We start from the raw sequence: 13,690 nt of genomic DNA, 5'->3' as shown, positions 1-13,690 counted from the left end.
GAATAAAACTGACAAAAATGCAATGATTTTTGTTTATCTACTCTCCTGAAAAACAAAATGATCAAATATTTAATGTTATTACCGGCGCTAGACGACCGCCTTTGTCGGCGACAATTTATCGTTTTACAGCTGACTCACTATCAAAATTTCAACTGGAATGTTCGGTTCGTATTAATTAACGAATATTATTGAAGTTTATCGGTCGCATCTTGATGTTGCCAATCCAGCGGCTGTTTTGATTCAAGACATCGAACGCAGTCGAACGTAAAGATCGGCGTATCTAATCTTGTTATCAAGAATTTAACAATACACACGGTCGAATTCGATCTCAAGATACATCTCGAACGTTTACCATTGACCTCAGGGATTCGAAAAATCTACGTCTACTCGCTATTTCTCACCTTCGAAATTACCCGCTTTTTACGTCACCGCTGCGGTGTTTGAGACAAAGGTATTTTAATGATATTACCCGTTGGATGCGCGTTGAATCCTTAATCGCCGGTCGATTCCGAGTGCTGTAATCGTAATGTCGTTGCCCTTTTTAACGTGGATACAAATTAGCCACGATTAATATGACATCGGAACTATTACGGTGGGAACTAACGCAATGTGGGAAAAATCACAAGCTAAATGGTGAAGCCGATTAGTGCCGTCGGAATATCTCGAATCGACGGTGTAGGGGTGGGCATTTGGGTTGTTAAGGTTATAGCAGAAGCCTAAGCGTGTCGACCGATAATTCTGCGTTCCATTGAAGCTGAATTCTCGGTTGCCAGTGGAGGCGATGAAATCAGACAGGCGATGGATGATGTTCTACCTGTTGTGGAACTTATATCGGTAGTCGTCTGCTGCGACGATGTCCAGGAGGAGAATGTATTTTGCCTTCGCGTCCAATCCAGAAACGCGGAACTTCATTTGTGGAAACATCTGTCTGTAAACGTAAATTCAAAGATAGCATCCTATTGTGTTCTAAATAAAATAAAAATTTGAAAGTAACAGTTAACACAAAATTACTAATTTTACCCTCAATATCTTTTTAATTATTCGAATCCATTTGGTAAAAGCTGTGTTAATTAGAATGTGAATCAGGGCTTGTCATAAAAAATTAAATACGGTCATGAATAAAAAGATATTGATGGCGCAATAATATAAAAGGCAGAATTAGCGAAAATTATGTATATGATCGCTGTTGTCGCTCATAATCACGTTTTAAAAACTCGTCAAGCCCATAGATGATGTTGGCCACCGATGGTATCAACAGTTAGTGTGGAGATATTATCTTTAGTGGTCAGTGTGAACAGAGTTTAACGCTCATTAGACGTCTGATTTATAGCGATTACGTGATGAAGACTCGGAGCGATTTGCCGACAAGCTGATGAATGTTGTGCCGTGTACAACGATGTGCGGAATACAAAGTGCTTGTGTTTATAGCTTACACTTGAGCACTTTTCCTTGTGCGTAAGATAATTTCTGATAATCTTGATATGGAATGCTAGGAATTCTTTGGACTCCCGTACGGATAGATGTCGAAAGATAAAAGTTAGCTTCATTGTGAGTTTTTCTAGCAATTTTATTCTAGAAATATGTTCTATTTATCGCTTCAGGAGCAATAAAAATTTTATTTTAAAAGTGAGAATGAATTAGTATTGGTTGAAAATTCAAGAATATGTTATATATTAAATTATTAACCTAATCATAGCTAAATTATGCATGTTCGTAAAACAGGATCAGGCAAAGCGGGTGGTCCGTTCTAGGAACTTACCCACCAACGACGTCTTATAAGATTTGTAATTAGTCAGTTTATTAGATTGCTTTTATAATATTGTAAGTGATAATTTATGTTTGTAATTGGAATATCTTTCGGACACACATTTTACTTAGTGTGATAGTGCTATAGCTTCCAAACCTATTGTAAATGCAAGACTAGAGGATTGTCCTCATATATTCGATAGTAAGGAGGAACCAAACCAAAACTCTTCTGTTAATGACATTAGTTAATCTATATAGGCTTATCTTATCAGTAATTTAAAATTCTTAACTTATTTTCCACGTACGATTCTGTTTATCTTAATTTTTAAACGTTAAACCCCCGTTAGTCGCCAGGAAATGCACCATAATTTTCTACTTCGAAATGCAGAAATTAAAATGATATTAAGTGAATCATGTCGAAGGGCAGAGGTAGGTAGGTATAGTGACGGTAACAAAAACGGCAACCGCACAGCGTCAGGTAACACAATACAGTGAGCTACCAGCCTCGCTTGAGCTCTTACACATTAGCCCTGTGTAGTGAACTAGGGTTGCCAGTGTGCTGTTTTGTCGTAGGTTAGTTTAGAAGAAGGAAATGATTTGTTGGGAAGCTAGATGCAGGCGTAGTTTCAGATTTAGGTAAGTGGAAAATCTTAATTGTTGAAGATGTTTTTTAAAACTCTTTACTGTAAATATATCTGTTATCTTTTACTTTTAAAACAGTTACAAAAAGTATGCGATCATTTTTATGCTCAGTATGCTTGGTATCTTCATCACTTTCATTATCATCCTTAACTTATCCAAGTAAATAATGAAATCGTAGACCTTAATAGCAATGCCTATTATAACGGTAAATTATAATCCTTTTCCTTACAGGCAACCCTATTAAATAAGTATTTTCTCGGCTAGCAAGGTGAGCTGGGAGCTCTAGTAATTGGTTATGCTTGGAGGTGTCAAGTTTAGCTGGGTATTTGATTTCGCTTCGCCGTAACGTCAATCATAGCTCTACTTATAATAGTTAACACGTATTAAATGATTTCATAAAGGCTCACTAATATGCGTCTAGAAAAATCTTGAACATTCGAATTGCCATATTATTTAAATAACTTATAATAATTTCGATTCTTCTTAGACTATACGTACCTACAGCAAGTATCATTATTCATAATGAATTATTTGATATGTAATTTTTTACATAGTTGAATAAAATATAACCTAGAAAGTAGGGCATGCACCCGGGTTTACCCGGTTCCGAAAAACCCGGGTAAACCCGGGTTTTTTGATGATCTTGAGAACCGGGTCTGAATAGTATGAAACCCGGTTCTCCCGGTTCCGACCAAAATATTAAAATATGAAGTATTATTTATATTTTGCTGCATTATTTTAACAAATTTATTCTATCTGGCAACGTCAGACTCACGTGCATCGCGAATTTTCGTGTCACGCCTCAAGCGTGGCTCTGATTGGTTGTCTAACCTTAGATGCTATAAGTTTCCTACGGGTGCATTACCAAAAAAAAAGTCAAACTCACAAGCCAACGCATCAAAAGATACAGCCGTAAATGTTGAAAATTTTTGCAAATTTCGACATTCGCATTGGATTCAAAACCTACAGACAGGGTACTTCTCATAAACACAGAGCCTTTAAATTTCGTAAAAGTAACGTCTTATAACATTGATAAAGGAAAAATTGCTAGAAACATAAATTTTAAAGTTACAACATTATAAAAAATAGGTTTGTTTGGAGCCCTCGGAGCGCAAGTCCGACTCGCACTTGGCCGGTTTTTTGCTTTACAGTTTGCAGTTAGTGAATAAGGTTTAAGATTATAATGTGATACTAGCTTCCGCCCGCGACTCCGTCCGCGCGGATATCCGTCTTCGCGTGGATGGTTTATTTCTCCATATTGAGTAACTCTGACAATGACATTTTATAAAAAAAAAGAATCCACTGTGGGTAACGCAACGTGTGTTCGCAGTTCTACAGAACAACGTGTATGGATAAAACTGAAAAATTTAGATTTTTTTCCCACGTATTTTTTCAAGATAAAAAGTATCCTATTTTATGCCCAGGATAATAAAGTATAATTATACCAAGTTTTATCGAAATCGAACCGTTAGTTTTCCCGTGATGTCAGCATATATACAGACAGACCAAAATTTTTTTAATCACATATTTGGGTTTGGTATCGATCCAGTAACACCACGTGCTATTTATTTTTTCAATATTTTTAATGTACAGAATTGTACCTTCGACATATTTATTATATGTAAAAATTATGATTACAAGGTACTTTTATAAGACTGATAAATAAAGAGAAGTATTGAAATGTTGTTTCTTTATTAATTTAATAAAACAAGACACAAGCCGTGTAAAATAAAAGGCCTATCAGGTACTTTTATAGTTACTTTTGTTTAATTTCGTATTTTTTCCGAGGTATTATAAAAGAACCGGGTAACCCGGTTCTACCCGGTTCTGAGATCGATTTGGAACCGGGTTTCAGAAACTTGGAACCGGACTCGGTTCTGCATGCCCTACTAGAAAGTTCCAACCGCATCGATCTTCACCTACAAAAATTTTGACCTAAGTTCAGTTGCGTACTTTAACGTAAGCGATTTTCACACTTGTTATTTTCACGTTTAAGCCTATTTTCCCATAACAGTATTGAATAGCTGAGTTCGCCGTTCGTACAATAGACGACACGAGTGCACTAGGGCCCTTATAAGGTGACATTCTTTGAGTTTGTTACTCAGTCACGCTTTAAATGCTTAACGTATCAAAATGCGTTATTCTAGTTATAATTTAAATCCTTGAATAATTCTACCAAAAGAAAGGCCACAAGAATAGCGCACGTAGGCGCACGTCGAAATTAATGCACATCATAGATAATTTTACATTTCTAAAGGAAACTAATAATGTAATATTTATACATTAATATCGTTCAACTATTATCTAATTAAGTACGTATATATTATACATTTTAAAGAAAAGTGTTCACATTGCACTAACAGTTTATTTTAATTAATTTACTTAGACCATACCATTCATCTTCGTTACACTTCTATTATTCATATGAACAATAAAACTTCTACGGACTTAAAGGTATGCAAATAGCAATTAAAGAGTTATTAGGATATTAGTGTTAAAACTAGAGGGGTGGAGGGGACACATCTGTTCACACGACTCATTCTTGCGGCTTCTGACGGCGTGGCGCGGCACGTTCGTTATTACTTGCAATTTTTGATAGTTTAGTTTAGGAATCATTATCAAATTTGTAAACGCATTTTTCAGTTTTCTTTAGCATGATTTGTCTTTTGTTTCTAAAGAATGTGGTTACGGCTAGAAGAGCGAGGTTAAGAATGTCTGCCACATTCATTTTGATTCTATTAGAGCATTTAGAATCGAGCATAAAATCGAGCTATAAAATCAATTTATTTAAAATAATTTTGATCGATCTGTTTACTTTCGCGTAAGTTTACCTTATATTGACGAATTCTTAAGCACCTAGCATTGTAACTGTAGAATTACGTTTATTTAATTACGTAGATTTTTAACCAGCAATTTAAAATATGGTGAGTCTTGTCTCATCGACGAGGCTTTTCACGCGAAAGAGTCGGCCGTGTCTCCCTGCGCTAGTGGGAATCTTAGACTCTTTGCATTGTCAGAGAATACGCGGATAAATTAATAAATAAACATTATTTAACCATAATGCTTTGTAATATTCAATTATGAATTCTGATCCCTGTAAATAAGATTAAAATTAACTCATCAAAGTCAGAATTAACGTTGCCAATAAATAATTCTGTAACGCATAATGGTATAACATTTATATTAAAAAATTAGTAATGAAGATAATGTAAATGAAGCATTGTTATACAAACTATTTAGTTTAATGTTTTCATGCTTCGTTGGGCTTGTAAATCTTGCAAAAAGGTTGATAATTATTCAACTGACAACACAGAACCAGCTTCATGGCTACTTTCTTTAATTATAACGTAATTTCGACATTTTAAATGGATTGCTAACATCGCTAGCGCTCGTTTGAGTAATCTACCCCTAATAACGTCACACGTCGGAGCGTCTATCTTGTTTATAATTGTAGCTTAGCAAAAACAAGTACACGTATGAGGTGATCATTAAACAACTAATAACAGTTATTGACTATAAGTTGGCACCTTTCGAGAAAAAAACACGCATAATGAACCGTTGAATAAATGTTAAATTCGTATTTACGATTAACACTTGATAGCATTTAAAAATATGAAATAAACATCAGTATGGAGCGATATAATTGCTCCTTCCTACGTGTTATTTTGTAATGAAATATGTTTGTTTGCATTATGCAGTGCTTCGTGTCCTGTACACGCATAGTTTGCTTTTTTTCATTATTTCGTGCAAGTACTTGCAGAAAATACGAGTTTTTTGATACCGCATTGCTCAAGGATTTAGAATAGCGGATTTAGAATAGCTTGTGTTAAATATTAATTCTCGATTCATTTATAATTACGATTGCTAATTAATATCGCTTAATTAAATGTAATGTATCTGACCAAAGAACTATTTAAGGTAGGTATACGTTATATGTAGCGTTTTCAACGCGAAGAAGGTTTTGTGAGACTTTGAGAGCTACGATTTATTTTTTTATTATTATTTTCAGAGCACAAACATCTCTTTACTTTTAATATGTAATTTAATAGCTAACTGAACTATATGTCTTTATGCAGCTTTGTAAGTAATATTAAGATATCTTTACAATAAAAAAATAATAACAGGAATACACGACTTGCAGTATTTTCCGAATGTCACAATAACAACATGACAAAAAATTCTTCGTAAACACGACGAAGTACCGTCAGTCGTCACATGTCGAAAAAGGAAAAAATACGCGTTATAAAGGAGACTATTTTTTGTGGGCCCACCAAGACTCGGTAACGTATAGTAATAAAAAAAAAACGTGTAAAAATATAAAATTATATTATGAATTTTGAAGCTTCGTTGTTTTACAAACGAAACCGGAATCATGAAATCGAATTAAAAAGCCTTATTTTGATATCATCCCTGCTGTAGTGCTGTCAACAAACCAAGAACAATGGCCAACATTAAAAAAAAACTGGAACGAAACGTTTTTATTGATAGAATGAAAATAAAACCAAAAAGCGAAAAAAATTGCCTTCAATAAACCACTTTAGAAACTGTTTTTATTTATATTTATATGGAAGAATATGATTGATAGCGATTTTAAATCCTGTCATTTATCAAATAAAACAATATTTTTCTACTCAGCTAAAAAAATCCGTGTTTCGAAACGTTATATCTATTGGCTGCTTTGATGGAATATGTCAGATTCCTCCTGTCGTAGCCCCCTGCGTCAATGTTTGCAATGAATGTAAACAATGTTTTTTTTACCTATTTTAAAATGAAATTGCTACAACATAAGAGCGTTTAATATTACAATTGAACATGAATAATAGAATAGCTGTGCTAATGGATACCTATCCTAATATTATGTACCTACTCCTAGTCATAAAATATCACGTACCTAAATACCTACCTACTTAACTAATAATTTCTTATTGAATCAGTTTTCCCAATCGCTAAAATCGCATCAAGGTCCAGTAACTTGAGGTACACCCACTTATATCTATTTTCTATACTATTTATAACCAAATCGGGTCTCTGTGTTTGCGGTACCTTCGTTGTGTCCGATTTCCGAGCTTGGAATCGTGACAATGTATATGATGTTTTCTAATATTCATTTATTTAAATATATTGTACCCAATGATTCGGATGGGTCACACAAGACAAATCGCTCATTATCAGTTAGTTTTTATGTAGTAATGAAGTGAATGTTTGCACACGTATTTCTAAAGATTCCGGTTAAATCATGTAAAAGTAATGTCACCACTTTAATCTGGGGACTTCAAGGAACAAATTAACACACATTTCATTAATATACGCTAAGAAATTGAGGTGGGCCTATTCTCCAAACAAAAAAAAATTGTCTCCTTTAATAAAATGGAGCAGTAAATTAGTCACACGAAGGTCGGAGTGGGCGCGGAGTTAAAGTACAGGAATGGTATGATATGTGGGTGTTTGTGGCTTTTGGTAATTGTTTCATAGCAGGATATTGACGTGGCCATATTTATGAGTGATAAAGATGTTTATTTTACAATCAATAATAGGTATTTTGTGAACTAATCTATACTAGGACAATAGGTAGATATTATAAAGCTGAAGAGGAACAGCTAATCCATATTCTATAGGCTATATAATTTTATACAGCTGCAGAATTAGTTTATTTTGTTTGGACGCGCTAATCTCAGGAACCACGGATTTTATTTGAAAAATAATTTCATTATTAGATAGTCCATTTATCGAGGAAGGCTATAAATCATCACGTTAAGACCAATAGGAGCGGAGCATTGCGCATAAAACCACGGGACACAGCTAGTGTTGAATAATACGCAAGGTGTCTCTACTGCTTTTTGTGTTGGCGATTATAATTAAATAAAGTGCAATAAAATTATGTATTTCTAACGAAATGTTTTAATTATATCGACGCTTAAATAATTGGCCTATTAATTATTGTATTTAGCTAGGACGGTGAATGAAGTAACTTGAGAACTTAAAATGTCAAAGATAATTAAAATAATATCCGTAATTATCTTCTTAGTTCTCTATCTAATTTCTTTTAATAACTACTTTTAATATAGCAGAACAAATTTAATACAACCTGAAATTTTCGAGCAGAATTTAACCAACTCTACCATAGTCGAAAAAAGTAATTAACGTTTACTTTTGCCAAATATTCAGTTACACCCACATCGAAATTGAAAATAATTTGGAAAATCCAAAAGTGCACGCCTCATAATTTTTTTTTAATAAATATTTATTAATTATTATTTTTGTTTATTTAATAACAATTAAACCACATCGAATCAGACCCTGAAAAATGAAAGGGTTCTATTCCTGAGCATACTCAAGCGTAAGAGAAAAAAAAAGACTCGATTAGTAAAGTATTTCGGTCGCTATCGTGTTAACAAGAAAAAGGATCCGCACATACAGACACACGGACGTCCAAGACAGAACTTTTTTAAACTGTTTTTTAACTAGTTTAAATAACAAAAATGACATCAAAAATATCATGAACGTTAAAAATAGTGTTTTTTCTTAATATGTGTGTGTATGTATTATCTTACAAGTGCAATGTATGATAAATAAAGACATTTTAAGTTTGAAAAATCAGATGTTTTGCGCGAAGTGACAGTAGTACCCACCTCAACGCTTCGCTTATGAGGCGTGCAATATCCATTAGATTAAAATACCCGATACTGGACAATTAAATAGATACCACATCTAGTCCCTTCTTATATTCACCGTCTCTTAAAATAATATAGAGGTGCGATCGACCATAAAGATATAACAGTCAGCTACCGAACACTATCCGACTAATTAATAAAAAAAGTCTGATAAACTGGAAAGTAGCTACGCGTGCTGGCGATTCATTTGAACCTATGTACTTCACATTTTGGTAGGATTATACTCAAACTGTTCACGCATTTAAATAATTAATCTAAGAGTACTTTTTTAAAAAATTTGTAAACTTTGTTAAATTTGCAGTTAATTGTAGAAATTGTACGAATTTATTTATTAAAGCTGTGGTGATAAATTCAACACTATTCAACTGGTTTTTTAATATTTCCGGTTTATTTGGATATAAAAAACTCATAAGTTGCTTTATAATATAATATAGTCATAGATTGTTTTTTTTTATAAATAGGCCTACTTTTGTATGTTACATTTGATTAATAGGTACCTACCTACCACCTAAGTGATATTTTGTTACCTAGGTACTCATTAGAAATTGGAAAAACCTTCAAATAATATCAATAAGGCTAGGTTCTACGTGGTTCTACTATTTGGTAATTTTATTAATGGTCATAGGTATAGGTATTTAAATATCAATTGTTTTTGAGCTGATATTAATTGAAATTGTGTAAAATAACTTCTATGCCAATATGTGTTAATCTACAACCTTACAACTGAGTTCTTATGAATTTTATAACACTTAGTAGAACTAAAAACGGCATACATAGAACTATAATAGAAGTTATACACTATAGAGCATAGACTCGTGAATAAAAGAGGTTTCTCTAAAAAAGGTTCCATACTTTTCCTTCGAATATGTAAACACTTACAACGATAAAACTGCAATTTTCACATGTTAACACCAAACATGGTTATGAAGTGGTATCGACATGCGATCCTACATTATGGTAAACTGTTTGTCTATGGTATTCCCTTTTTACAATTTGTATGCAGTTCTCTATGCTTTATGGTGACGATTGGTGAACATGATAGGTGTTTGTGAATAGAAATGTTGCTTTTGGTGAATATAATGGAGTTTTGATAGCTGTTTTGATGAATTTGATTGCTTTTTAGAGATTTCGATAAATGGGCAGTCTTTCTGATTGTCAGATGTATATAGTTCACATTAATAAAGTTTAATTATAAAGTAAAATGTAGGGAGCTAAAAGAGCCAAAGTATATTTTTAATCAAGAGTAGGTAATTGTTACGTGCCTTTTAACTTTGCTAAATAATGATCCTTTTATTCCATTTGCAACAAATAATTAATCATCCTTGCGCACGCGCATTGTTACAAATTAATCATATTTTAAAACATTAGAAAGAATTCAGGAGCAATACTAATTAATTATTAACTAATCATTAGTCTAAGTCATTATAAATAAAAAACTCGTCTAAATTTATTGCTTTTACAAACAATAGATCCGCTAAAATTACAAGTTGCCAGTAATAATCACTATCCCTTACATATATCAACAACCTGTTATACAACCTTTTTACAAAAAAAAAACAACAAAAAAAGTCTTAAAAAAGTTTTGAAAATTAAAGAGGCCGCTTAGATTGTGATTTGAGACAAAACGCGGTGGTTTGTAAGAGAATGGAAATAAAAAAGGCTATAAATAACGATTAACAAAAAGCGATGTCATCTCGTCTCCCTTATCGAAGGGCACCGCTTGACGGTAGCCCGGCTAAGGAACAGGGAGAGGTGTGGAGTCGATATTGGTAGTATATTTTTTGGTTGGTAAATCGGGCTTTGTTTCAGTGGAAGTTAAGTAGATTGTAAGTTACTTTTGCGTGATTGCTGTTGTGTAAGATATATTTGCCTTTTTATTATGTGTCTATTTATGTCTTTTTAATGAATTATTTGGTTAAATGTATAAGATACAAGCACTATTATTTACTTTTAAATACTATTAGCCTTTCAATTTACGTTTTCGTTTTGACACTAAATACCTACCTAAAGAAATAATTTATTAAAAGCGACTCTATAGTTTTCTGTTCTAGATACAGATAACCAGCGGTAAGGTCGCTCGGCGCCACCTCGGGGTGGGCTAGTTAAGCCTTTTAACGTACCGTACAATCAATGAAGTAATTTAAATAATATTACGTGGAATGTACTGAAAAGTGAAGTTTTTTAACTGTAGATATTCATAACTTGGAAAGTATTATATTATATTATATTAATATCAAGGGCGGATCCAGCTTTAGTGCCAGGGGGGGGTCACATAGACGTGGTCAATTTTCAAAAGCTATATTTTGGTAATTTAATTGATACGTAGATTTAAAAAAAAAATGGTCAAGTGTGAGTCGGATTGGCGAACCAAGAGTTCCGTACAAACATTTTTATGTTTTAATATTAAATTTATGCTTTTTGCGATTTTTCCTTTATCTGTGCTATAAGACGTAAGTTTCTATTAAATAAAGATTAAATATCAAGATTCTGTGTTCACGGGAAGTACCCTGTAGGTTTTGATTCCTGGCAACACTTGCGAATGTTGATAAGCATGAAATGTATGTTTTAGCAATTTTTCCTCCGTCTGTGCTGACATTGCTTTCCAAATTCAACTCCAAATCCAACCAAATTTCAGAACTCTGTGTTCACAGGAAATAGTACAATACCTATAGATTTTGATTCCCTTGCGATAATGTCGAAATTTGCGATAATTTACGGCATAAATGGCTGTATCTTTTGATTGCGTTGGCTTATAAATTTGATTTTTTCACAGCTATAAGGAACCGTAGATTTGAGTATTCGGTATGAATTTCAGATTGATACCTCCACGCGTTCCTGAGAAAAAGGGTCTTCACAGGCAGACAAACTTGAAAAATATATATTTTTTGCAATTATTCCTGTATCTGTATTCTGTACTAAAAGATGCTTTGTACCGAATTTCAAGATTATGAGTTTACGGAAAGTACCCTGTAGGTTTTGAGTTTTGATTCCCTTGCGAATGTCGAAATTTGCGAAATTTTTCGGCATTTACGGCTGTATCTTCTGATTCGTTGACATAGAAGTTTGATTTTATTATAGCGTAAAGGTATTTTAGACTTGAGTTTTTGGTATGAATATCAAGTTAATACATGTCAGCGTTCATGAGTTGTAAGTTAAAATTTTTTTTAAATATTTTTTTATATTATAATCTAAGGAAAAATTCATGCTTTTCGCAATTAGTAAACAAAGTCGATGTCTCTGTGCCTATGTCCATATGTATGATTAAATCTTTAAAACTACGCAACGAATTTCGATGCAGTTTTTTTAAAGATAGAGTGATTCAAGAGGAATAGTATATAATTTATAAGGTTTTAGAGAAAGCGGGCGAAGCCGTGGGCTGTAAGCTAGTCTGCGTTATAAGACGTTTGATTGTACTAAATTTCATGACTCTGTGTACTCGGGAACTACCCTGTAGGTTTTGATTTCTTAGGGAGTGTCGAAAAATTTCAGCAATTACAGCTGCATCTTTTGATTGCGTTGGCTAAAACGTTTGAATTTTTTACAGCATCAAGGGACCTAGACCGTAGGATTTCGACATTAGCAAGGGAATCAATACCTGCAGGGAGCACCCGTTAACACAGTCTTGAAATTGAGTAAAAAGTATCGTGTTATAGCACAGATGTAGTAATAACTGCGAAAACCCTAATTATTTAATTAAATTAAATAAAAATATATTTTTATAAACTTACAATCCCTTTACTCATGAACGTCAACATGTATTCAATTGATATTCACATCAGAACTCAGGTCTATACTAACTTAAATCTGTTATTTAATTCAAATTCTATGTCAACGCAATCTGAAGAAAAAGCAATCAGAGCCGCATATTCTGTAATTCGCAACTACTTGCAAGGGAATCATCAATCAAAACCTACAAGGTACTTCCCATGAACACAGTCTTTAAATTTGGTTAAAAGCAACGACTTAAGCACTTACAAGAAAAAATCCTTTAAACAAAATTGTAAGATACAACATAATGAAAAAATATGTTTGCTCGGAGTCCTCGGTGCGCGAGTCCGACGCGCACTTGACCGATTTTTTGTTGTAATTTGACTGTATTTTATAGTATTCATTTGAAAAAAAAAATTGCTATTTTATTTCTTATCCACGAACTGGGATATTTCGATATTTGAGGTTTTGTGTGAAAAGTGTAACAGCAAAAGTTGTAGAAAAAAAAAATTAATTACATACAACTTTACCATTACACTTTATTCCGCACTTATAGTTTTTTTTAAATCGAAAAACCTGTTATTTGTCCTTAAATTACAACCACAGGTCGACCCTAATAAACTTTTTCTATAATTTTTGTTATATTCTCTTCAGTTACCGTTTGTAATTGATTTCATTGTTCTATATTACTTTTATGTCTCAAAATTCAATAAAAACATCATATTGAACAGTATTAATTTGTTAATTTAAAAAAGTTAATATTAAATTAGTGGTCCACTTAGGTCGTGGACCTAGCCCAGGGGGGGGGTCATGACCCCGTGACCCCCCCCCTGGATCCGCGCTTGATTAATATACATATAATTACGTGAGAGAAATTTTAAAAAATGATACCTACTTGTTATACCTATCATATCACACATGTT

General features: G+C 33.2%; 1 protein-coding gene across 7 annotated transcripts in view; it reads right to left on the bottom strand.

Annotated features, from left to right (window-relative positions):
* LOC149478768 (T-box transcription factor TBX2-like) overlaps nucleotides 1–13,690 on the bottom strand; it is a 97,688-nt gene that overhangs the window by 57,438 nt on the left and 26,560 nt on the right. For 5 of the 7 annotated variants that reach the window (XM_089708364.1, XM_089708361.1, XM_089708363.1 and 2 more), the window contains exon 2: nucleotides 815–928. The exons of the other annotated variants lie outside the window; for them this stretch is intronic. In XM_089708364.1, coding sequence (XP_089564490.1) covers nucleotides 815–928 — 114 coding nt within the window. The remainder of the gene's footprint in view (nucleotides 1–814; nucleotides 929–13,690) is intronic. 7 annotated transcript variants of the gene reach the window in all.

The sequence above is a fragment of the Colias philodice genome, chromosome 21 (genome assembly GCF_061535455.1).
Source record: "Colias philodice isolate Cphi_HAF_F1 chromosome 21, ilColPhil1 Martin Lab GWU primary, whole genome shotgun sequence".
NCBI classification, from domain to species: domain Eukaryota; kingdom Metazoa; phylum Arthropoda; class Insecta; order Lepidoptera; family Pieridae; genus Colias; species Colias philodice.
The sequence above is the reverse complement of the archived record's forward strand: the minus strand, read 5'-3'. Positions and strand labels throughout refer to the sequence as shown.